Source organism: Drosophila serrata, unplaced genomic scaffold, assembly GCF_035046125.1.
Source record: "Drosophila serrata isolate PLE 108 unplaced genomic scaffold, ASM3504612v1 contig_269, whole genome shotgun sequence".
Classification (NCBI taxonomy): domain Eukaryota; kingdom Metazoa; phylum Arthropoda; class Insecta; order Diptera; family Drosophilidae; genus Drosophila; species Drosophila serrata.
In genome coordinates, this window is record NW_028257167.1 from 261504 (window position 1) to 286915 (window position 25412).

General features: G+C 42.8%; 1 protein-coding gene across 11 annotated transcripts in view; it reads left to right on the plus strand.

The window, feature by feature from the left end:
* The window catches only part of Gfrl (Glial cell line-derived neurotrophic family receptor-like), a 119486-nt gene that overhangs the window by 18135 nt on the left and 75939 nt on the right, over nt 1–25412 (plus strand). For 3 of the 11 annotated variants that reach the window (XM_086833081.1, XM_086833083.1, XM_086833085.1), the window contains exon 3: nt 2706–2856. In XM_086833081.1, the coding sequence (XP_086689207.1) occupies nt 2814–2856 (43 nt within the window). In that variant the 5' untranslated portion in view covers nt 2706–2813. Of the gene's footprint in view, nt 1–2705; nt 2857–16790; nt 19317–25412 lie in introns of those variants that run through there. The other 8 variants (XM_086833080.1, XM_086833082.1, XM_086833084.1 and 5 more) reach the window with 6 other exon arrangements.

Genomic DNA, 25412 nt, shown 5'->3' on the forward strand with positions numbered 1-25412 from the left:
ATGGCCAATGTTCGGTGGTAACAAACTTCCCTCACACTGACAGCACCGAGGAGAGCGTGTGTGTGTGTAAGGGGGGGAGGGGGAAGGGATGGAGAAAGGAGTGGCGAGTGTGGGAGGATGCGAAGGACTCGGCTGAGCATGTGCCAATGTGCTGTTAGTAATGGAACCGCAAATTGAACCAGCCGGCGGGTGAGAGCGGAAACGGAAGTGGCCAACTGCCCTGCCCGCCTGCAATTTGCAACCAGAGACCTTTTTGAGGTCCCAGTAACAGAATTGCCTGATCATCGCTTTGATTCACGATTCGCTTGTTGCCGAAAAACATATTGAATGCATTTGGCAACTAATTAGATTTTCCCTCTTTTCCGCTTTCAATGCAAATCGAGCGAATGAGTTTCCTGAAATCACAGAAAGGGCTTTGTCGTGGTCTGGAAACTACAGACTGAGGAAAGGATACTACTGATAAATCCTCATCCCTATCCCTATTCTGCCAACTCTATGTTAAATTAATAAATCTTGTGGTTGTTTCGATAATTGAGCTTAATTTGTAAGTTTACCAAATTGTTTACTATTAAACGCACCTGTATCTAGTATTCGCCACACTAACAACTAATTAAATTCGTGTAACATTTGTTGCAAATCGAGCGAATGAGTGCACAGAGTTCGTGGCATATTCACTCGCATTTGATATTGGGCGGAAACTAAATGGCGGAAAAGCGTCAGCGGAGCGTGGTAATTCAGCGGGGTCGAACGCGTTCTGTTAGGTGGAAATTCGTCCCGTTCACATGCTCGGCAGCGTTTTGTGTCCCCTTTGTGCCACCCACCTGACTCAGCGACTGTGGATGCTGCGGCTTGCGGCTGCGGCTGCGGCTAGTTTGCCTCACCTGTCGCACCTGCCGCACTTAACTCACCTGGTGGGGCTTGAATTCAACCGCCTGGCTGCACACACAAACGCACACAAACGCACAAGGGCCGCAGCAATTGTCGTCCTGTGGCAGCTTTGTTTTCGTCCTTGCCACTTGGCTTTCGCATTGCCTTTTTACTTGTAGCATGCGACTGTTGCGGTTGTCTTACACTTGCAGAAAATATATAAGTGAAGTAATTTTTATATAACAAATCAAAAAGGAAGCAAAAACCAAAAGCTTATAGAAATAAAATGCCCAAAGAATAACTATAATTTCATTTTACTCCATGATTTCCTTTGCAATAACCTGGTTAAAACTTTTCTTATGCTCTCAGTATATTTATTTTTTTTTGCGTAAAATGAAGGGATTGACCGTGCTTTGCGTTGTCCCGACAACGAGATTTATGCAAAACGTATTTATTGTTGTCTCAAGCTCCCGACTTGAGTCCTTGCTGTTCTTTGTCAATTGCCGACTTAGTGGTTTGCCGGAGGCTCGGCATATTAGGCCATCTGGACTTTAATCACTCAGAGCTGCTGGTCGCCCATAAAATTAAATAGCCGCTTAATGCCAGGATGGAACCGGGTCCGAAACTAAACAGAATTAAAAGCAAGAGGGCTCAGAGTGGGCCAGAACCTTGAGAAAGTTGTAAATGTGCTAAAAAGCAAGATGAATTGCCGGTTATTATTGCCAACTTCATTTGCTATGCACTCAAATGGGAGTGGGGAGAGCCGGGCCTCTAACTGGGCCAAGAGCCCCCGAAATAAGAGCCATCTTTAAGATGCAAAAAAAAGTAAAACCAAAAAGGAAGAGGAAAAGATGACGAGAGGCTCCCCAATTAAGCCCACCTTGGCGGCGTTACAAATGAATATTAATTATGTATGGCATGCTAATTCCGCGGATCCATTAATCACAATTATAATTTATGCTGTTCTTTTTTTCACCTTTTCACGTACATTAATTCTCACATTTTTATCGAACAATTGCCACTGGCACACTGGACTCATTAGCATTCGCATGGATAATAGAAATTTAAGTTGTAAAATCAATAAAGTGCCACATTAATTATTACAGCAACAATGCAATCACGCGACACTAATAAATCCCTGAGGCTATGTACAAATCTGCGAATAATTAATGTGTGAGAACCCAAAATGGCATACCAAATGACCCGTCCTCCATTATGGAAATATTATAATTGCATATGACCCCCAGAGGGGGTATCTCCCTTCGTATTAATGATGGTACTAGCCAAAAGGTAATACCAAAAAAGGAGTCATACCATTAGTTAAAGTATGGAATAACCACATGGATTACAGGAAGGGATTTAGTAGATGGAATTCCTGTAAATAAACATATTTTAATATATACGTCTATCATAAGGGTATACAAATTTCACCTAGAATATGTAGTTATAAATAAAACCATAATTTTATTTATGCTAGAGTAGATTGACAAATGCATTTAAGGCACTTCCTGCTGAATGTCGTCCAATCAAAATGCGCATAATTTACAAAATTACGAATTGCATTTCGCATTTACATTTGTAAAGATGGTACATGGCCACTTATCCGCCTGGACAGTGCCAGATAACCGGTTAATAATTGTTCGGCTTACATTTCGTATTTATTGTTTGATTCGGCGGCATTTCATTATCCTGCTCGGCAAAAAGTCAAATTGTAAATATTTTTCCATGTCCCCTGTCCGAGCTGACTTATTTTTCTTTGGCAATTATTCAGTGGCAGCCAGCTCGCTTCAATTTCAATAATTAATTGAACAAATTTTACTTCTCTCTCCCGATTGCAGCTGAGCGAAAAGCGAAAAGCGAGCGAACGAGCGAAGGACAGAACAGGCGACAACGTCCTCCACTGATATCTGGATTTCATTTGTGCAACAAACCAACCCAATGACAACATGCTGAAACTGCTGGCCGTGATTATTGGAATTTTTTATTTAGGTGAGTGCCGAGAATATATCCTTTATATCCAATCTCTACCGGACAGTCGCAGCGTGTTTAATTAATTGCACTCGTTAAATTGAATCTCGACATGAGCCAGCAAAGGCTAATTAATCACATTTCCCAGGTAAACGATTTGTATTCGTAATGTTTTTGCTCATTAAGTCGATTCGATTCGATTCGATTCGATTCGATTTGATTCGATGCCAAATGCATTTTCGATGGAATTTAATTTTTTCGTGCTCACGAATGAATATTATTTATTCAGTTGCCATTTAAACATTTACGGAAATTTCATTTAACCATATGTAGAGGTTTACAGTTTGGGAATTATTGCTACCATGTCCTGCTGATATAAGTTCTTTTCAAACTGTAGCAGGACTTTATGGGTCTGGGATACTTTGAGCTTTTTGCTGAAGTGTTTCTCAAACTGTGAAGGCCATGGTTTAGTTCAAAAAATAATCTTTGAAAGCTTTTAGCCTATGGTAAAGTTTAATAAATATCCTTAGATAGCTTTAATTTGAAGAAATATCCTTTGAAAGCTTTACTGTTGTAAAAGTGAAAAGCTAAAAGGATAAACAAAAGCTGAGAGTACAGAAAGCTTTATTATCCTGTGCTTTAAGCTAGGGAGGGAACGTTGCTCTACAATAAACTGCTATAAAAAGCTCGAAATCTTGAACATTAACTCTGATATCTGATTTTACATTCTTTACTTAAAAATAATACTTTATTTAGACTTCCACCGAAACGTAAAATAATATATTTCTATAAGTAAAAATATCTCCTACGTTTATTTATTTCAATGTTTTTTCAAAAACTCCTTTAACAATCTTCAAGTGTCCCGAATAGTTATCAATTAAATCACTTCATAGCATAACTTTAATCGCACTTCAATTGCTGACCGTCGCCATTAGAAGGCCACAAAGGCAGCGGTAAAAACCAACACATAACGGCAAACTATAATTATGTTTATCTTAATTATATTGCGTGACGTAAGTTTCTTATTAACCGACAACAAAGTCACAAAGTCAGCAACAATTTACCATGTTTATGGGCGTCATCGACGGCGACAGCGGCGGCGGCGGCGGGGCCAAAACCCTAAGGAATTATTATTACATGCAGGTGACCCAGGGATCCACTCACTCCCCTCGAGTCGCGTGAGCAATCACAGTCCGGGTGGGCCGCCGAGAGCCACAAAAGAAAGCCAGAAAGTGGCTATGTGGAGCCACCAAGTGGTCACTACCGAGTGGCGCCTTTTGTCCACCTTCACATGGAGTGGAGCTCAATTTTATATTTGCATATAAAACGTGTGGCCACTTGAAGAGATGGGTATGGGTACGCGTTCCTAATGGAGGCACAACAATGGACGGCGGCGGCGGTTCTTGGGTTTCCTAGCGCCTTGCAGCGCCGAAAAGTGTGCTAAGAAATTAAGCACATTGGTCATTTTCATTTGCGTGCCTTCGAGCTGTTTCGGGGCCACGCGGCGTATGCGCAATGCAAAGAAAATATACTTTGAGTCCGAGGGCGACGCACGCAACAAAAAAAAATATATATAAAAACTGCACGTCATTACCTTGATTTGTGGCGACTTTTGAACTCATTCAGAATTCCTCCTCCCTTTCGCTTGGCTTAACTCTACTTGGTAAGCCAGCGAAATTTCTCATTGCGAGTCAAGTGCTTAGGCCGCATCATTTGGGCTAATCAAAAGCCAAAAAGGGCATAATATCAATTTTCCCCCCATTTTAATACCGCTCATCGATAGTTCAAGTGTCTCTGCCTGGCGATAAATCAAAATAATTAAGTCGCTTTAAATTGACTTGAGCTGGCTTTGACTTGGTTTGGGGCCGGGACGACTTCAGCTTTTGGGGGTCCATAAAGTGACTGGCATTAACCAAACTCCCAAGTGGCTCTAATAAGCTTGAGACAGCGCTAATTTTACCCTCATTAAACAAGCTGACATGCCAGGCCCAGGACGAGGACCAGATTGGTGGCGCCGCACAGGACGATGCCTGCTAACGGTTTAGAGAGCTCAATAAACTCAAAGGGCTGGCCGACGCCACGACGTCCTTCCGCCCGTCCTCACCCATCCCCTCACCCCCCATTCCTCACCAGACCAAAACCCACCCTCCCGACGACCAAAACCCCACCGATTGCCATGCCAGCAAGCGTCGCCATTTTGGCAGTCATTAACGGCAAACTGCTTCATCATTTAATAACCCAAAAGTGAGCTGGTTAAATGCCGAGCGATGCGATGGGGTTCCTTTTGGGCCAAAACACTCGTACACCCCCATCAGCCAACAAAAAAAAAAGGATATATGTGTGGCACACAGACAACAGCTCGGTCTGGCTGGAAAAAAACCCAGAGTGGCACAGAACATGCCACACTTATTTTTATAGATTTCATTTTAACACCGAAAAAGGCAAACGCATGGAAACTTAACCGATGCCGGTTCCAAGTCCTTGCCATCGCTTCTGCCACGCCCCCGTCCTCCTTGCTCCTGTTTTCTCCTTCGCTTGGCAGGCCCGAGACTACATAAAATTGGCAAGGCGTCAAAATGGGCAGGAAAGCAAAGAAGGCGGCGGCGGCCCAAAAAAAGGGTTCATTATGGCAATTTGCTTAAACTCGTGAGCTCTGCTATGGCGGATGCTCCTCGATTCTATGGGAACTTTGTGGCCTTTTTTTGTTGGCAGCGAGTATCTTAAAGCCCGCCATGATTTGGGGGTTAACTGAGAAAGAAAAATAAAAAAGAGCGGCATCATTCGTCGGTCTGGCTTTCGTTTCACATTCGCCACACTTGGCGTGTCGGTGGTCGCGTTCATAAAATATAATGAAAAGCAACATTTCCGGTCGTAGCATAAAATATAAGCTCGGCTAATTCCCAACTCCTGTCACCTCGAACTAAGCAAAGTTCAATGCACTCGCTGCATTTCCTTAGCGCCATCCGTTTTCTCCTCCGCCATGTGTGCTTAGTGTCGCCTTTGCCAGGACATTAGCAAAAAAGGTGGTTGGTGGTCTGAACTACTTGGATTTATAACATGATTTCACCGCTGCAAGGGCTATACAAAATTTTTAATTGAGCCTAGATGGCAGTTGCACAGCCAACACGCAACGTGACTCGGTCTTGGTAAGGACTTGCGCCTCGATTGGCAATAGTAAAATATTTCAAAAACCACTTAAACCACGGACAAGAAAGCATTCTGGGGCACCCACAACAAAGAGGATACACACAGAGAAAATAATGGTCAGAAAATGGATAGAAATTTGCATAACTAAAAGTTTAAGCAACTGGTAACCAAGCCTGATGGCCTTCAGCCAGATATGTATTAAAATATAATTATATTTTGGATATTTAATTATTTAAACGCAAGCAACTTGTTCTCTATTGCTTTCTGTTAAGGAAAATAGTTTTCTAGTATAAATATTTGGAATAGAATTTGTAATTAAAACTCTGACATTAAGTCAATACATTTAATTATGGTCCTTTAAGTACTAAGCTTTATTAAATCCACAATTCTTTTCCCCCCTAGAATTTATATAGAACGTTTTCTCCGTTTAGAATTGTCGTGGCCATTTTTCCCCAGTTGTCGTCGCTGCGGCCGGAAGTCCTTGTCGCGGAAAATGGAGAGGGAATGCAGAGTTGGCGTGTTGAGTTTTCATTTTTCGTGCGTGCCTAATTATATTTGCGTGTGCATGACCAATTGCTGGCCATAGAAAATCCTTGGGCATTGGCAGCGACTTTAAAGCCATTTAAAAGGATATTAGCGAAGGCGCATCACCGCCATCACCACTGGGTGACAAGTGACATGTGTAGGCGTCGCCGGGATCTCTGCGCCATCGGCGTGTCCTTGGGCCCGCAAATGTTGACTTTATTGTCAGCAATATGATTTGTCACCTCGCACACCACGGGAGACAGCGACTGGCAGACGACAGAGAGCTCCTGGCGTGGAAACCCGACCGACCGACTGACAGATGAGTGTCTGCCGGCGGCGAAGAGTGGACTCCACTCCGCTTCAGCGTATCCCGGCTTCCGTGGCTTTTGCGGTTTGACCCACCTCGTGATCGATTACCATTACAGCTAGGACTCCTATTCGAGAGAAGAGTCCTTAATGGGTAATAAGTAGATTGCGTGATTGCTCCCCGAAGCTCGTCGCATTTTGCAGTGATTGCTCACTTTTCGACACTTTCGATGTGGGGCCGTGTCGGGGATAAACTCTAGGACCTTGGACTCCAGGACCTCCAATGTGGGCGTCCATTAATCAAGCCGGACAAGAGATGCGGCCTCTTTCTGTTCACAAAAATGGGCGTGTTCCGCTTCGAGAAAGTTCGTTTGCATTTTCTATTATTATGAAGACATTTCGTGTCGATGCCGCGCGTATGCTTAACTTTTTTGTTTATTTCTGTTTTAGTTTTCCTCCTGTTTGCCAAGTAATTAGTGGCATAAGGCGAAAGTTTTTTGAGGCAAATGTGGCGTTGGCTTTTGATTTGAAAATAAGAAAGTGGGAGAGAGAGAGACAGAGTGCTGCTTAATTTGAATTCAAATTAAGGTCAAAGGCCGCACACAAAAACTGAATTTATTTCTCTTCAATCGTGCTGCCTGGGAAATTTACACATTTATCGCTTTCGAAAGGGATATGTGCCGCTTTATTCGATCTAAATTGTTTTATGCAAAAGGTCCTTGTCCTTACGCAAATATATGTTAAGCAGATGGAATGCGGATTCCATTCCATTTTTCGGGGATTTTAAATTTATTGGCCCGCATTCCGGGCCCCGTAATTGTTTCACGCTTGAATTTACAATTGTTTTTGGCTCGTGTTTCTTTGGTTTGCCATAAATTTAAGGACAGTAGCAGCGGCAGCGAGTGTGCCGAGTGTTTTGGCCAACTTGTTTTGCATGAAAAAGTGTCAACAACAAGCGGCGGGCCCTGCCTCCGGCTGTGACACCAAAGCTGACAACACTAATGAACGAGCGATGGGCGCACTTGCCACGCCTTCACGCCTTCACGCCTGCCCTTTGCCCGTTGCCCTCTGACCCACGCCCCCAGAATCCGGCAAGGAACTTTATGGCATTTGTTCTATGCAGTTTCCACCTTTCCTTTTCCCCCATTTTTTTTTTTAGTTTCGGTTTTGTTTTTGCCGCCCGCAACTTTGACATAATTCAGGGCAGGGCTGCCAGGATGGCCGAAAAATATGAAAGTTTGCGGGTGTCGCTGCAATATTCGTTCGTTTCTTTACTCCTTTTTTCCCCCATTTTCCCTATTTCCCCTGCAGTTGTTGCTGTTGCTCTTGCCTGCAAAAGTTGATAACGAGCAGGTGTTAAAATGTGACCAAGTGCTGGCTGGCTTTTGGCACGCCTACTCCCCTCGTGCACCACCCACCGCCCACTGGGCTACCTTGGTGATTACAAGTTGTTGACACTTTTGCAGTTTGCGGCAACAACTCAACGCCGCTCAGCTCACATCGGCTCAAAGCGAGAGCCAAAGTTGGCTAGGTTGGCTGTGACCATGGCCAAAATGCCGTCGCCGCAGCAGCATTCGTCCCGCTTCCCATGGAAGGCTGCCAACACGGACGCCACTCAATGTTGCAGAGTTGCCATATTGAGAGGGTTAAGGATATTACCAAAAAAAAAAAAAAAAACAAAGTTAAGAGGATCCTAAAGATGGGTATTATTAATCTAGGGTATATGAAGTTTACAGATGATATTATAGTTTCTCTTAATGATAATCGCCATTATCAAATTGTTGTGATCTCAGAAAGTAAACAATAACACAGAAGAAGTCTATTGATTATTTGATTCCAAATTTTTGAGCTAATTTTAAACATAAATTCTTTAGAAATTTCCAAGTTTTTGCTTCAATTTTCCAAGTGTAATATGCATAATACGATTGCCCCTGCCCTGCTCTATTCTCCTATTTTCCGGTCATATACAAGTTTACGATGCTGGCGTTGACTTTTTAATGAACACGGCAATTTGCCGAAAGGTGAGTCAAAACACTGACACACACACACACTTAAGAGAAGGGGCGTGGCATGGCCTGGCATTTTTGATCAGCCTCGAATATCATTTCACATATCGTTAAAATTCGTTTAGGCGCAGCATACAAATTGCTACATTTCCGCTGAACTTCAAGGCGTTTTACTCGGTACTCTTAAACTCAACCTCAACCTCGAACTCGACCTTCCGCCCTCCCGTTTGCCACCCATTCCGTTCCACCTATCCGCTGGTGGAGTACTTTCAAAAATTTCCTGCGTGCGTCTGCGGTGGGCCTCGTGTAAATTGAATGAAATTGAAAAATTTAACGCAACAGCAATTCCATTACGTTTGCGAGGCTCATTTTCACCGAGTTTCGGCTTGGCCTTTACCTCTCTCCACCTCCACCTCCTCCTCCCCCGACACCCATCACACAACCACCCAACACCCACTCCTGGTCCTGGTTCTGCTTCTGCTCCTCATTCGTGCCACGAATTTTATTCATTACATGCAATTTTTTGCGCCGTCTTCACTTTCGTTTATCTGGGTTTCCTCAACATTTTCGAGCGCATTAGGCTTGGCAATCAGAAATCATGTGTGAAATGGGAAAAAATGTGCGAAATAAAATGAAAATCGCGGTGCTGCGAACAGGAAAAACACTGGCAAAACACCATCACAACTCGCTGGGTCCCAATGGCCTTCAGGCATTTGTCTTTATACGTGTGTGTTTTCAATTACAATGGCAATTGTTGTGGTTACATCCATTGGGGGGTTGGTGGGGTGGTGAAAAATGAAAAGCGAATCAATGTAAATAAATAAACGCTTACAAACAGAAATGCACAAATAGATTGTCATCGGTCTCATCAGGCATCTAACAGAGATTACCGCATTAGATCCATTCGCAAACAGAAATGTATCTGGAGTCGGGGACGGATTCAGATACAGACAGATGGAGATGGGGCTGAGCTGCATATTGTATTTATGCAATCTGCATTTTATAAATATTTTTATAAGCAATCAACAATGACAGCAGACGGAGACCAAGGACCCAGGACCCAGGACCAAAGAGCCGGGCCATCAGCCACAGCAAACATGTTGAGCATGCCAAGTGCGTTGTCTTCGCATTTCGCATTTCCCGTGTGTTATGTTAATGTTTAATATAAATGCCCGCTGTCATGTATTGGCTTCGTCTGCTCCTGGCTAAGAAGCTTTTGAAAGCCAAAGAGAAGGAAGTGCTTTGCTGCACCGAGAGAAAAATAAATGGAGTTTAATAGAAGTCTTAACTACTTCTGAATACCATTAATTATTCTAACATTTCAATGAAGTTATAGACCGGTTTAACTAACTTTACACATATGTATATTGTTTCAATGTTTCAATTAAAGACTAATCCCTGTGTTATCCTTTTACCTCCGGGGAAATGTCATTTTTCCTGAGTGGAGCAAACTCATCTTCCTGGGGCTGCCTGACGCATAAGCAAATAGATATTGCAGTCATCTGACTTGACCAAATCCCATCATTTCGATGTTTATTCTGTAAGCTGCAAACAGCAAAACAGTTTAAATTGACAGCGGAAGCGGGCAAAACCCCTGGAAGATATCCTGTGTTCTGTCCCGGCTAATATCTGGGGATCTTAAATTTTTTAAAGGCCGTAGAAAATTTACATTTTTTGTATGTGCCGGAGCCGCCGGAGCCGCCGCCGACGCCGCCTGATGAGCGTGCATATGTGTGCAATTTTGGTTAGTTGATGTCGCCAACAAACTTGCATACTAAATAAGCCGCTGGCTGCCACTATCTCTCTTTCCACGTCTCTGCTCCAGCACTTCCAACCACACACACACACCCCTTTAGTTTTCCGAATTTTCCACCCACTGCAACCTCCCCCACCGACATTTTTCCCCTCCCTTCCCACAGGCCTCATGCATTTTACATTTGCAGTCGTCAGCCGCTACTCATTTGTTTTCCTTGCGCCCAAAGGCGAACCTAAAAGAAGAGCACACCCACAAAAAACACACCACATAGTCGCACCACAAGCACACACACACACACACACACACCACCTCCACCACCACCACACTCACATGCTCATGCAATTACACAAACCACACTTGCACACAAACACACGCATTATTGCAATTGCACGGGAAATAGACTTTTTGAATGCGAATGCGTTGCACATGTCAGACGGAATGCGCTTAGGAAAAAAGCTGGAAAAACGTGGCTAAAAAAAATAGTATATATATATTTATATATACGAGTAGGAAAGGAAAGTGGAGAGACGATGAAATCCCTTAGCAATACGGAGGGTTCCTTCTTCGCCTGCTTTTCTTTTACTTTGCAAGTAAGTTTTTCCCTCATTTTTTTTTGTATTGTTCTTGTAGTTACAAGGAAGGACAACAACTTGCTTTCTATTCCGAATGTAGTTTGTGAACAGTGGTTTGATTTTACAAATTTCAAGCTTAAAATTAGTTTGTGCTTTATAATAGAAATCTCTTCATATATGGTTTAGATTGTATTTTTTAAATATAAAAGCTTTTAGTTTAGTTGTATGCAGGAAATAATAAAGTTGAATGTGATTTTATTATTTTTTATTATTTGACTAAAAATAAGCATATTCTAGAAAGGGAAATATGTGTTAAATTGAATAAGAAATTATGTTTTAAATTAATTAATTTCATTTAATAATCTTCCTTATTGTATTTATTCATAAAAGTTGGCTTATCATTCAAGAACTGATTGCCAAGGTAACTGATATATTCTATAAGAGATTCTATAGTATATAAAAACTAGTTTCACTGTTCCTCAACTGCACTTGTTGTTGCTTTCATAATTGTTGTAGTTCCCCTTGTTTTGTTGCCATGTTTGTGGGCCCGTCTTCATGTTTCTCCATGATGTCAGCAGGACCAACAGCCAGCATCCTACAGCTGGCATCTGCTGCTGCTGCTGCTTCTCCGCTCACTAAATCCGTGCTACTTAAATCGTCCCTAAAATCCTCGTGGCAATTCTTTCGCCATGGAGCACATGCAGCTTTTGTGTGCTGTATGAGAATTTAATGACATTCTTAAGTTGTCATCAGTGGCTGACTGGCTGCCTGGATGCCTGGCGCTCGGCTCTCGGCTCTCGGCTGGCTAAAATGCAGGGCGAGTCTAGTCACCGGGGACAGCGATTGGGCCAACTATCTTGGCAGGCTGACTACTGCCTTCAGCACTGAGCTCCGACTTGGTGGCATCTTATCCTGTCGCCGTCGCGGCCTTCCTTTCGTCCTCCTTTGCCCCCCCGCCCGAATCCCAATCGCATTTCTTCCCATTGTTGGGACAACGGTGTGTGCAGTGGTTGTAGTTGCTGGCTTGGCGCTGCCGGCATGGCAGGAATATCAAATTGAGTAAGACCAACAAAATGAGTTGAATCATTAGCGTACAATACCCACACAAACAGAGTCGCCGGGCAACGAATGCAACTGTGTTCAGAATATTAGAAAGAGTTACCAATTTACAAAATTTTAGAGAACTTGGAAGTATTAAGAAAATGGCAAACCCTCTAACAAAATAATATTTAACAATATCAGATTAATAAGTATTAATTATTATTAATTATTGTCTTCATTTCTAATAAATAGTGATTTTTTTTGTTAAGTTAACGTCCATACTACATCCGCTTTTCAGTTCCCAAAAAGCATTGCCTACTTTTCAGAGTTCTAATACTGGAATCACTAAGGAGAGAATTTATTTGTTTTAGGTAAAAAACAAAATAAACCTTGATATTCGGAACAAAATACTAATTCCCATAAAAATTCCTTGTCATAAAATCTGGTTTAGTTAGTTTCCAAGAGTTTTTATAAGAAAAATACCTTAAATTGAGAGTTAGATGTGTCTTAGTTTTAGCAGAGGGACTAACTCTTCAACAAAATACTTTGTTTTCATAAATAATTTCTAGGCTATATGTATTATATACTACATATTACTAAGAATTCAAAGATTTTTCTCTATTGCAATGCTATTCTTTTGATCCCAGGTGTATGTGGGAGTTGAAGATGCATCTCTCTCCCAAAATCCCCCTTCCCTACATCTCACATATTGCGCAATCGCTGATGTTTGCCGGGAACCCCGCGGCATTCGCCGCCGCTGGATGCACTTTGCCTTTTGAGAGGATAAAGCCATATCAGCATTAGTGTCTGATGTCTCTTGTCTACTCCCGGGGCAGCATCTTTTTTGGGGACATTTCTTTGGGCCAAGACCTCTCACAAGACAGTTCCATTTTGTTCCAGGTCAGGTGGTCGGGCGGGTCAGATATGAGGCATGTGAACGAAGACGACGACGACGACGACGACAACGATTGTGCAACTCTTTTTTGGGTGATGGCGCCGAGTTTAATTTTCAATTTGGGGCCACAACATTTGCGCCTGCCAGTCAAATGCGAAGGACCCAATTCTATATATACTATACACTCCATAGTCAGCCAGTTATTTTTGCGCTGCATGAGCAAATCTTTAGTATTTGTACAAGCGACAGCCGCAGACTGGAAAAAGCCGCCGCATTTGAATATGCAATTTGCAATTTGACTTGGCTCTGCCGCTGAAAGGAAGAAGGAAGGAGGCCAAAAACCGCGCGATCCAGCCGCCTGTCGACAGCCAGGACCTCCACCCTCAAAAGCCTCCCCGGCCTCGTTGCCTGCGAGTTAATCTGCGAGCTTAAGAAACCCCAGACTGTAACGAGTGAATGGAGGAGAGTCTACTCCAGTAACAGTAACACTAGCATTGAAATACTGGGAAAAATCTGAGAATTTACGCTAATATCTTTTAAACCTAGAAAGTAATTTATTAAGTAATTATAAAAAGTACACATTCCCAACTCGGAACACGATGCTTTTCAGAGTTAATTATTGATAAGTTTCACAAGGTTTTTCTTGCTAAAAGACCCAAGATCAAGTGCTCTTTGATTTCTCTCAGTGTAGGAGTAGCAGTGTCATATAAAAGCTGCACGCCGTACCATTTTATCACAGTGCTGGGCGCGTTTTTTGTCGTTCGTCCTGCACTGACATTTCAGCGCAAGATTTATGCACTCGGGCTGCAGTTGAAGACAGCTGTCGTTTGGCCGGCTGTCTTTTCTCGTTTTTCCCACAGCTCCTCCAGCTCCACGCCTTAGCCCTAATAGCTTTTTATTCTCGTGCATGAAATATGCCCCGAAATGTGGAATAAAACAGAGCAGAGTTCACTTCGGAATATGGAAAGTGTCAATCCCCGGATTTTATATACTTTCTTCTTCTTTTTTTCAGCATTTTTGTGGTTGAGACCCGCCTGGGTTTTTCATTGCTTTGCTCCACTTTCAAGTTCATCAATTGTCAGCCGCAAGTAAATAGGATTCAAAATGAAAAGCAAAAAAAGAAGGGGGAAACACCGCTGGAGTTTTTGACTCGTCGCGTGGGGGGAGAGAACAACTTGAAAGTACAACCAACTAAAGCTAAGTTCTTCTGACACACCAATGACAAGTACACCCGTACACCCGTACACACACACACACACACACACACAATTAGGGCTTGATAAATTGCTTTTGTATGCTGTTTCAGTCATAAGCCAACGCGGCAGCAAAATGAAACAATAAGCCACGTCCGTCAAGTCAGCTCTTGAGGTGGCTAAAAGTCGAGTCGAGTTATGGGCGGAAGTCAGGACACTGAAACACACCCAGCCTGCTGCACGCACACACACACATAGAGAGAGAAAAAGACAACACAGACAGCACTTCGTCACACTTGCCAAGACAATGGGACTAGACAGTCAGACAGACTCTGGGAATCCAAAGGTTCCTTGCCAGAGGAGTTGCAAAAAAGGAAACAAAGTTGAATTCAGGGGGAGAATACCTAAAATTAGCATTAAGGTAACGTTTCTGAACATTTCGATTTAGTGGAATACAGCTCTACTGTTATTATTCTGGGATTAAAATATAGTTCAACCAACTTATAGCCAAGCTTATAGGCTTAGTATTGTATATTTTTATGCAATCAACTATAACTTTTAATCCTGACACCTTTTGGAAGCAGAAGTCCTGTGAAGTAAGCAATTTTCCACTGCTGCATAAAGCTGTTGAAGCTCCCATTAATCAGCTACTATTAGGTCCTTTAAGCCAACGTATAGTTCAGAGAGCGTCAATTTTGGTTAATTGAAAACGCGTGTTAACACTTGAATAGAGCTGGGATTCGGGATAACTACTACTACTAGTTCATTTTCAATGGGCTATTTAAATTTTCCCCTGGATTTCTGAAAGGCTCTTTGGCTGCAAACACCTTTGGTGTCCAAGAGTTGATAACTTACTGGCTTATTTAACGCCCCTCCTCCTGTGAGTGTGTGTGACCCTTTTTTGAGGCAACTAACTGGCAATCTATTATACGTGTCCTTTGACCGTAACCAAGGCACACACATTTGGCAGTGTGTATATGGTTTTTGGCCAGGCTGAATAGCCCAATGTTACCTTTCGGCCTGGCTGCCTGGCCTTTATTGAAAATCGTTCAATTCGGAAGGAAGGACATTTCACCCGCATCGCTCTCTGGTCCTGGCTAATGCACACAATTTGCTTTGTATATCCGTTTCACGGAGCTCGTCCCGAAAACATTAACAATTTCTCAATGGCAAAAGGGTTGAGCCAGAAGGTTCCGTTGGTTAAAAAACAACAACCTGAATAAGGCGACAATTATTTTGCCAAGCTCAACTTTAACTTTCACTCCAATCAACTGACTGAGTGACAGCGGCAATTGTCCTGGCCGACATGGATGCGAATGTGAGAGAGCTCTAAGAGTCCTGTCGTCGTCTCTGCTTCCGTGTTGCGGTTTCAAGTGCCTGACTAGCTGAGGGAGGAGCAGGAGCAGGAGCTAGAAGTAGGAGGAGCACTGCCAGCATGGCTACTAATTATGCATGGACTGCAGGGCAACAAACCACGCTGATGTTGACACACAGCCCGAACTGAATCTGCATCTACAGATGGAGATGGAGATGCAGCCAAGGAGCTACTGAAGTAGCTCGCAACTGTCACACGGCGAGCTGAGATTTCTGCTTGTGCTTCAAGACACAAACTGCGTGTTTGCCACGGGTTTTCTTGCACTCTGACAAAAAATTGTTAAGGAATAAGGAAAGGAATAACTCAAATCACATAAATATTGAAAAATGATTCTTATGAAACTATATACTAAAACTATTTCTACTGATTCTTTCTGAAAATAATGCTTAGAACCAATATCAATTCTCACTTCTGCTTCGAAATTTTCAAAACGTGCCATACTTTTAGAGTATTTTACCCAGTATTATAAAAAGCCCAGTCATTCTTTTCCCCCAGTGTTTTGCACAAGATGTACTGTGAGTGTTTTTTGTGCGCGTTTTGTGATATTTTCTAATTTTCACAAAATAAGCAATTCTCACGTCTCTGTCCTTCTGCCTTTGGTCGCGACACAAGCGTAGCGCCAGGACCTGCTCAGCCGCTGGCCTGTGGTGTATCCTCCGCTGCGAATTCAATTCCAAACCTGTATGTTTTTGCTCCTTCTGCTTCTCCTACTGTGGTTGTTGTTTAGCCAACGGGCTGCAGGTGGCAACACCAAATTTTTTGCTTTGTACTTCAAAAGCAAGTCAATTTGCAACTGTAAGCGAGGGAGGCGTGTGTGTGTGTGTGTCCCACCTTTACCACCGATTGTCTCTGTGCTTTGCGGATTTTTACTTTTGTGTATTTCGAGGAAGTAAATTTGCTTTATTTCTGCTGGCAATCGATTCAAGTTTAGTTATTTCGGTGGCTTTGATGTTCCGGGGTAGGGAAAGCCAGGACCTGTTCCCGCCAGCAGCAGTTTTTCCTTCGCTCACCGCATAAATAACATTGCCTTTTCACTTTATTTACTTTGCAGGTAAGTTCTACACTACCATCCCCCTACCAGTCGCCTTCAAGAATTTCCCCTTGTCGGTTCGCAGTAAGTATAAATTAGCAATGGCAATGTAATTATATTTTCATTAGATTAAAATATCATAAGTGCCATAAAAATTAAGTTATGCCCGGGGGGCGAGCACAATGGAAATGAAATAATCAGCTTAGCTCGACGTCGGGCAAACATAAAAGTCCGCAAAAAGTCCGACCGCACAAAAGAAAGGAGCCCCGCAAATCGAGGAGCCACAAGCGAAGGAGCCTTGCCACGTTGCCATGCCACCGGCCAGGACTCATTGTTTTGGCAAGACATTGGGTCCGGGCATCGCTTTGATTTCGCGCGATAATTACAACGCGCCGCTCTCCAAAGAAATCCAAAAGCTGCCGTTTCGGTTCGTGCAACTATGCCGAGGCGGCAACCCACCCAATCCAGTGGAGCGTTCCTTGGTGTCCGGCGGCAGCGAGTGCCTTTTATAGATTTATGGCCCCGGCGACATGTTGACATCCCGCCAGGGCCGACAACGTTCCAAATTTCATGAGGCGCAGCCAATTGGCAATTTCGGACCATTGTTTCGTGGCTAGCTGATATTTACACACAAAGCCAAGAAATATTTTCAAGCAGCAAAAACTATTTAAATTTGCCACAATTACTCAACAAAAGTAAGGCAAAGTATTGAATTTGAGGGTTTCAAATAAGAAATGTTACCTAGTTTTCAAGTTCAAGTGAGATTCTTTAAAGAAAATAGTTAATTTTCAGGCAATAATTACTATTCCTATAGTATTATCAATAACTCTAATAATTTTCTAGTTAAGGTTTATATTTAGTTAAGGACTTACTTCCCATTTAAATGCTTCAATTTAGTGAACTAAAACATATTTTCTTTCTGTGCCTTTTGTGAGGTGTCGCTGGTATCCATATTTTCTTTTCTGTGTTCTTGTTTTTGCCAATTACCGCACGCTTCGTGGCCCAAAGCCGCTTGCCTCGGGCACTCGCTGCGTATACGTAATTTTTATTGGATACTTCCACGCGTCGTCGTCCGTCGTCCATCGGCCATCGCCTGTCGTCGTCCTCAGCGACGTCGTATCCCTTTGCCATCCATTTGTGTGTCAAGTCGTAAGCTTTCCGCTTTTGGCCCGCTTGCTGGGTCCTAGGCCAACACACGGAGAGCTTTGCTCGGCGAAAGTGTTACCAAAACAAAAACCGATAATTGCACGGCCACCTGAAACTCCAACTATCTCTTTTATCCCCCTTCTCGCTCTCTTTCTCTCTCTCTCTCAGCTGTCCAGAAATCTCTCCACTTGGCCACCTGTGTGTGTTCCTTTGAGAGTGTGTGTGTGTGCCATCATAGATGCTGCAATTACTCCTACTCCTCGGACACACACACGAATGCAATTTGCAATTGATTAAGTCATTAAGAATTTACATGAGATTTAGTTATTGAATAACTTGTAGTTTGTATCAAAGGAGAATTTTATTAGATTTTTATAAGCTTAAAAGATGTTTTATTAGTGTTCAAATCTTAGTTTAGAGTTGATCTTTAAGTGAAATTTTGCCTTCGAGGAATATATAAGCTATATATTTGAGTGAAAGTATATAAAAATTCAGTTTAGTTAGTTCTAACCCTATTTTTAGATATATATACGGATGCTTAAGGGATTTTTCACAGCCATTTTTTTAGTTAGTGTCTTAATTTTTCGCATTAAAAGAAATAATTCTGACTTAATCAGAAAAACAAAAATATGCCAAGCTCAAAACTATGAATAACAAATCCTTTTGAATTCTTAGAAGTTAACAAATGCTTCGAAGAAGAGTTTTACAACCAAATTCCTGCTAAATGCCACGCGAGTCTTCTTCGTTCTTTACAGTTTGAGAGTCACACTCTACAAGGATGCCAAAATTGGCGCCAAATAATTCTCCACAAAACACATCAATGCTCTCTCTCTCACTCTCTGTGTGCCTTTTCGGCCAAACGAACGAGGTAAGCCGAAGACTAAAACGAATGTGGCTCGTGGCCGAGTCCTTTTGGGCCAGCTTCGTGGCCTGAAAGGACCCGAGGACTGGGGTCTTCAGCGGGCCAAACAGTTTGCGACTGAGACTCGTGACGAACGGACGCGCGGCCAATGGCAAGCGGGCAACGCGACTCTGAAGCCAGCGATTCAATCGGACCGCTTTTTGGGGGCTCCAGTTCGATGCGATTCGAGCGGAAGAAGAAAAATACGAGTGCCGACGAAGAGGCCAATGTGCGTGCCGCGAGGATCGTCTTAGTTATTGGTAGGAAATCGCCATCGCAAAGGCAAATCGCAATTCGAAGAAACGCGGCCCAGCAGTGAAACCTCGAGTCAAGCAGGCAGGCTGTAAATCATAAAGTGTCAGCAAATCAACAGAAATTCAGTCGAGTGTGCTTTCTTCGTCCGAGATTTGTGCCACTGCATACACTACACTCTACACTATACTATATGGTATATAATTTAATTTGGCAAATGTGTTGGAAAATTGTATGGCTCGGCGAAAAAAGGGGAAAGCAAATGGAAAATGGAAAACTCCGAGTCGGTGAGGCAGCTGGCAGTGCCTCATGGCTTACTGCTCACTGCTTATGCTGGTAATGGGTTAATGCGGTTGAGCAGCACTCGCATCCGCCTCAGCCTCAGCCTCAGTCCTCGATCCTTAACCCCCTTAATAACCCCGAACGAATAAGCAAATATTTCATGTTATTTACCTAGGTGCGCCACTTTCGTTAATTGTATGCAAAAAAGTTGCCAACTGAGCCGGGTAGCCAGAGTACTGTACTGTACCGAGTGTGTGTGCGAGTGAAGTTTTTGGCTCAGGTTTATTCGCAACAACAACTTTCGGGTGGCTGGTTCAATTACAACCCCATGCCCCATCGCCTGCCGCACTATTTCCGCTCTAAAATTTGAGCCAACTTGCCGGGCTGCCAGCTGTGCCTTTGCGGTGGGTTTTAGTCCTGGTTCCTGTTAGCTGGTTCCAACCTGCGACGTTCACTTAGTAAATAAATTGGCAATCGCATTTAATGTGAGTTTATGTGCGTCGCTGCCTTGGCTTGGCGCTCGGTGCGGTGCCTGTATATTTGGTAGTTATTTCGTTTTTTTTTTCTCTTTTGCCTTTCTTGGCTCGTGCTCATGTGCAAATCGTAAATTCACGTTAATGCCGAAATTTCACGTGATAATGACGTGATTACCTGGCACACAGGCGAAAGGCATAGGCCCCCGAAAATGTTGATCCTTGTACCTGCCTTGATGTCGTCTGCCCATCCAGGCCTATCCTATCCTCTCGTGTATCCTGGTCTGGAGGGGCATAAACTACAGCTAAATACGTATGGAAGACTCCACAGCTCCCCCCTTGGGCAACTCGAGCGCTCAACTGAAAAATGAGTGCCCTAAAATAGTTGCAATGCATTCAACTGAAGGGAAGTGTGTGGCAGTTAGTCCTGGTGAGGAATTTCTGGTTAGGCCCAAGCGTAAAATTGTTGGCGTAGTTTCCAAGTGCTGTTCAATGAGTTGGAGTTCAAATTGCTGCAATTGTTCGTGGCCACCCGCTTTCGTTCGTTCGCATTCGTTCCAGAAAACAGAATTCAACGCGTCCCTTAAAGAGTTTAAGCGACCGAAGGTCCGAAAGTTCCCTTGCAATCGCGTAATTTGGCCTTATTCTTTGCGTTTTATTTGCAACTTTTTAATTACTTTTGAGCGGCGATTTGAACTTTGCGCCTGTCGCCCGTTTACACTCTAATTACGCGGCCCATTCACGGGCTCTGTTTTGTTTTTCGTTTCTCTCTCTCGTGTTTTATGTATTTATTTATTTTTTGTTTAGCCCGCTTTCCTTTTGCATTGCTTATCGGGCCAAGACAAGAAGAAGACGCAAAACTTCTCTTCTTGGCTTTTAAATGCAGCTGTCCGAAGTTGGTGGCGTTTCTTTAAACGTTCGCTGGCATTTCCGTTTCCGTTAAATCGCTCCTAAGCCAGTTTGTTAGTTTTACCTTGACATTTTATGCAGTTTTACCGGCAGTTTTATATGCGTTTATTTTTCCACCTGCCTTTTGTGTGCTTTGTTTTGCTTGTAACCTGTGTGCAATTTTTTCTTTAAAGATACACGGAGAGAAAGATTAATATCATTTTAATTCTTATAGAGTGTTATGGAATATTTGATTTTTCTTCAAATTGAATTTTTATAGTTAATTCTGTTGTACGATCAGATCAGTTAAATATGTATATTACCATTCTAAGTAACAATTTCCAAGTTGTTGTTACCAAAGAAAATATTTATTCAAGTATTGTTCCTTTTTTATAGAAATAAATAACGAATTGTTTAGATGTTCTGTAAACTAAACATTTATGGAAAATGATTAAAAAACCTAATTATAACTGAAAATTTGTTAGCTTGCTCTAAAATTTATTAAAGTTATGAATGTTTTAATGGGTTTTTTTTTAACGGATTGGTCAGTGAATTTTCTATTTCAAGTAAATTTTGTTTTGTGTAACTGCTGGCAAGCAGCAGCTGCTTTTGCAACAACTTTAACAATATTTGTTTTGCTGCAACACTCCGCCACCCTTTGCGGCGGCTCAGCGATGCGATCCGCCGCCCTCGCCTTTGTTCGTCGCCGGCTCCTTTCACTTTGAGTGCTCCTCCGCTGTCCGCACCCGAATCATGAATCATTTCCAGGGTTGCACCCACTGGCACCTTCCTGCCTTTTGGCCACATCTAAGTGTTGTTTAATGCAGCTTTTCAACTCATTCGCTTTGACATACACGGTGGTGTTGGCTTATGCCCTCCACAGTTCCGGTTTCCACTTTCAACTCTCTTCTTTCTATTTTGTATTTGACTTTTTTACCCATGTTTTGCTCGCATGTGTAGCATCAGATTTGCTTATGCAAATATGTCGGTGGCAGTAAAAAGGGATTTAACATTGACTGTGGTCCTCGATTGAAATGTTTACGTTTTCTATTTGAGGCGAACTGATGTCACGACTCGCGTTGTATTTGTCACCGATGGCCAGTTTAAATAATTGCCACCATAATAAATTATTAAATCAACAACAATTACTCACCGTCCCAGCCAAAGGGAATCAATCAATGGGTTTTTGTGCGGGCGGTAAGAGTCAAAAATCGGGTGAAATGAAGGGGAATGAAGTGAATTCATAAGCCGACAAAATGCCAGGCATCCCATGCCACTGAGCCTTGCATGAGGTGTATTATAACGAGTTTCATGACAGCAATTATGCGAGGTCGGACCCGCACACCCACTCACACAGGACGTATTAATACGTATACGCAGTGTTGCCGGCGCGGGCTAATATGTAGTTTGGGCGGTGCTTTCGAGGGCTTTGTAATCGATATTACAATGGCATTGTGTTAGGCCCTCGATATGCTGGCAGGCTGTATTTTCTGCCCCGTTTTTTTTTATCGCTCCCTGCATCGCTTACAATGGAGCTGGGAATACACATATCTATGTATGTTACTATCGAGGGCGGGGGATCGTGTTTGCCCGGGGGGAGTTGACAATGCATGTTTAATGTACTTTGCCTGTAATTTGTAATTAATATAACATGAGCTGCAGAATGCCGCCTCCAAGTCCGCCCTGAGATTTAGCCATATGTGCTCCGCCATAGCAATCGGCTTTTTGCGCCCACATGCAATCCTTGATTGCCAATAGTTGCCTACTTTCCTGCGTCCGCCCTCTGCTATTTTCAGCTTGATTTTCAGTTTGACTTTCAGTTCAATACGATTCGAATGGATGCCGTGTTGTTATATGTCGGCAGTTTGCCATATGCCAGATGCCTGACAGGCAGGATCACCAAGCCAGCTGCTGTTTGGTACACTTTATGTCATTTTTTGATTTATGTGTGATTAGTGCTGGCCGCCCCTCTCCCGAGTTTTGAGTCCTTCGGCTGAGTGTGTGTCAGTCTGGCAGGCGAGAAGCTAAAAATACGGCAAGTCAGATTTTCCATTTGTCTGGCTCTCGCTCTCTCTCTTGTCAGTTGTCATTTCCTATGAATACATTACGATACTCGAAGTTGAAGGCTACCCGTCCGATCCCAGCCACTTTCAACGGCTCTTCTAGTTGACTCTGGGTGCAGCGGTGGCAGTCGCCCCATTGTATTACACGCCTCAATGTTTTTTTTTGTAAAATGTGTAAATGAAGTCGCAATAAGAAATTCCCAGGCTGACACACACACTCGAATATACGAAAAAGAGAGAGATTTGAACAATATAAACAATGACAGGCCATAAAATATGCAAGCACCCTAAATACCTGCAGGGCCCGAGGTGGTTTTCTCATTCAGTTTTTCCTTCGACTTGGCACCGTGTGTGTTCTGTGTGTTTGCTTGCCTGATTCCGGATTGTTGATGTAAATGTCAGAATAAATAATAAATACCGATTTCAGACGAGCGGAGCAGAGTCACCTTAAATTCCATAACGACCCATCCGTCCATCGGCCTTGTCTGACTTTAACGAGGCTTTAATATCAGAGATTATGGATTTAATCCCCTTTTAATTACAGGCAAAGTTACTGCCTCTGGTGCGTCGATGCCGCGTAGTTCGGTCGATTATAATTAAAGTATCAAATGTGTTAATTGATTATGCAATTAGCGGACCGGTCGTGTTAGTTAATTAAACGTCGATGAATATATTTATGGTATTTATATATCCATCAAATGGGGTTCCGCTCACAATCGCTGTCCGCTGAGGATGAGGAATTGGGATATTAAATTACAGAGCTCGGAATTGGAAAGCACTTGAACTATTAGTTTATTTGCCATAAGCATTCATTCGGCCCCCATTCAGATGGGTAAAGTTCTCCGGGTCCTTTCTCTCTTCGTGGTCCTTTCTCCGTCCATGTTCATGTGCTTCCTGCTGCCTTTTTCTCATTCCTTTTCCTTTTCCTGCTCTGCTCCGCTGTGCTCTCATTTATTCATACGTGCGCTTATTGCAATGTTCATGGCTTCATATTCATTATGGCAATGGAGCAATGTGCGTTCGGTTCTCCAGACAAGAGCTCAATATATGACTGTGTCTGTGGCTGTGTGTGTGCATGTCCGATACGTTCGATAATCCAATAAATATTTATGAAGCACTTTATTGGAACAACACTGAATTACTTTATGGCAGATGTTCGTATGTATGCATGCCGCTCCATACGTGTCTACTGCTGCCGCATGCAGCAGATCCTGGATCCTGGATCCTGAATCCTGGTTCCTGGAGCCAAAACCAAACCAAAAAACTAACAACCAAGCAAGTGGCTAGCGGGTGCAAGAAAAAACAGGAACTATATTTCGCATTTGGTGAAGTGCTGCGCTCACTCCTCCAGCACGATATCGCTCATACGCACCATGGTACGCTTTGATGCGGTCACTTTACCCGAAGCAGACTTGCTCGGTGGCTTGTTGGTTTATTTTGGTTTTTAATATTTTTAAGAGCCCTGTCTGTGAGCATGAGCTCGAGTGCCAGCCAGCACTAATTGCTTGCTATTCCGGGCCTCGGCCTCTCCTGCGTGTGAGAGTGCGTGTGTGGGCCGGACTCATGTTTAAATTATAGACTGTCGACTCGAGCGATTTGAACGTAAACTGCTGCAGTTTGTTGACCCAATTAACTGTCAAAGGTTAAGCGCCTGGGCCAAGACAGGCCACCAGGCCATATCTATGCACAGTTTGCATTGTTAATTTCCCACCAGAGGCCTGATTGTGCCAAAATGACGTTTGCTTTATGGCTTCATAAGCCCTGCAATATGTCCATATTCATATGTATATATATATATATACATATATGTCCTTGCTATGTCAGAGACTGAAAGCTTTGAGCTCCTAACTCGCTGATAATTAAATTTGTATTCATAAGCTATGCAAATTAATTTAAATCACTCTATATATTTGCCAATATTTGAAACGAGGTGCCAAAAACAAACGCAAAGCCAGTCGATGGCGAAAAATATGTCAACAGGACGGGGTCAATTTTAGTCAGTCAAATAAATAATATCCTTTAGAGAGATTTAGCAGTTGAAATCCTAGTTACACTTGAACTACATTTTCAACTACTTATTCATTATATATTTAAATTAAATATTTATACCCTCACCACTGCTGTAAGTAAATTTGTTTAGCATTCGCTTTTGTCAAATGAAATACAAACGGTGTGCCATAATAATTGGTCTTTGTTTGGCTTTCTAAAAGTTAATTAAGCATATTACCGCCTCTTTAATGAGAGCAACTAATTCTATTATAATGACCGCAGCTGTGAGTGATTTTCTCATATATTTATTTATTTTTTTCATTCGGTTTGCCACCGATGAATAAATTTAAATACAAACACTTGTGAATGTACAAATGAATACGTGGAAATCAATGCAAGTGCAAACAAAACACGACAATGACAAACAACAATGGCAGCGACAAATATGAATGATGTAATGGGGCACAGCAGGGGGTGTGTGATGGGTGCTGGGTGGTGGGTGGTGGTAGCACCCTTGGCAGCGAGTTTAAAATTATTGACAAAATTTTCGGGCAAACATACCGCAAAAAATAAAAGCAGCACAAGAGCAAACTATGGAAACAATGCATAACTGGGTCAGTTTGACATGTCGTTGTCGCAGCAAGCCCTGACGGCAAGAGTCCTGCCTTCTCTCTCTTTCTCCCTTTGTTGCCATCTCTTTCTCTCTACTTGGCCATCTCTCTTTTTCGCTCCTTTCT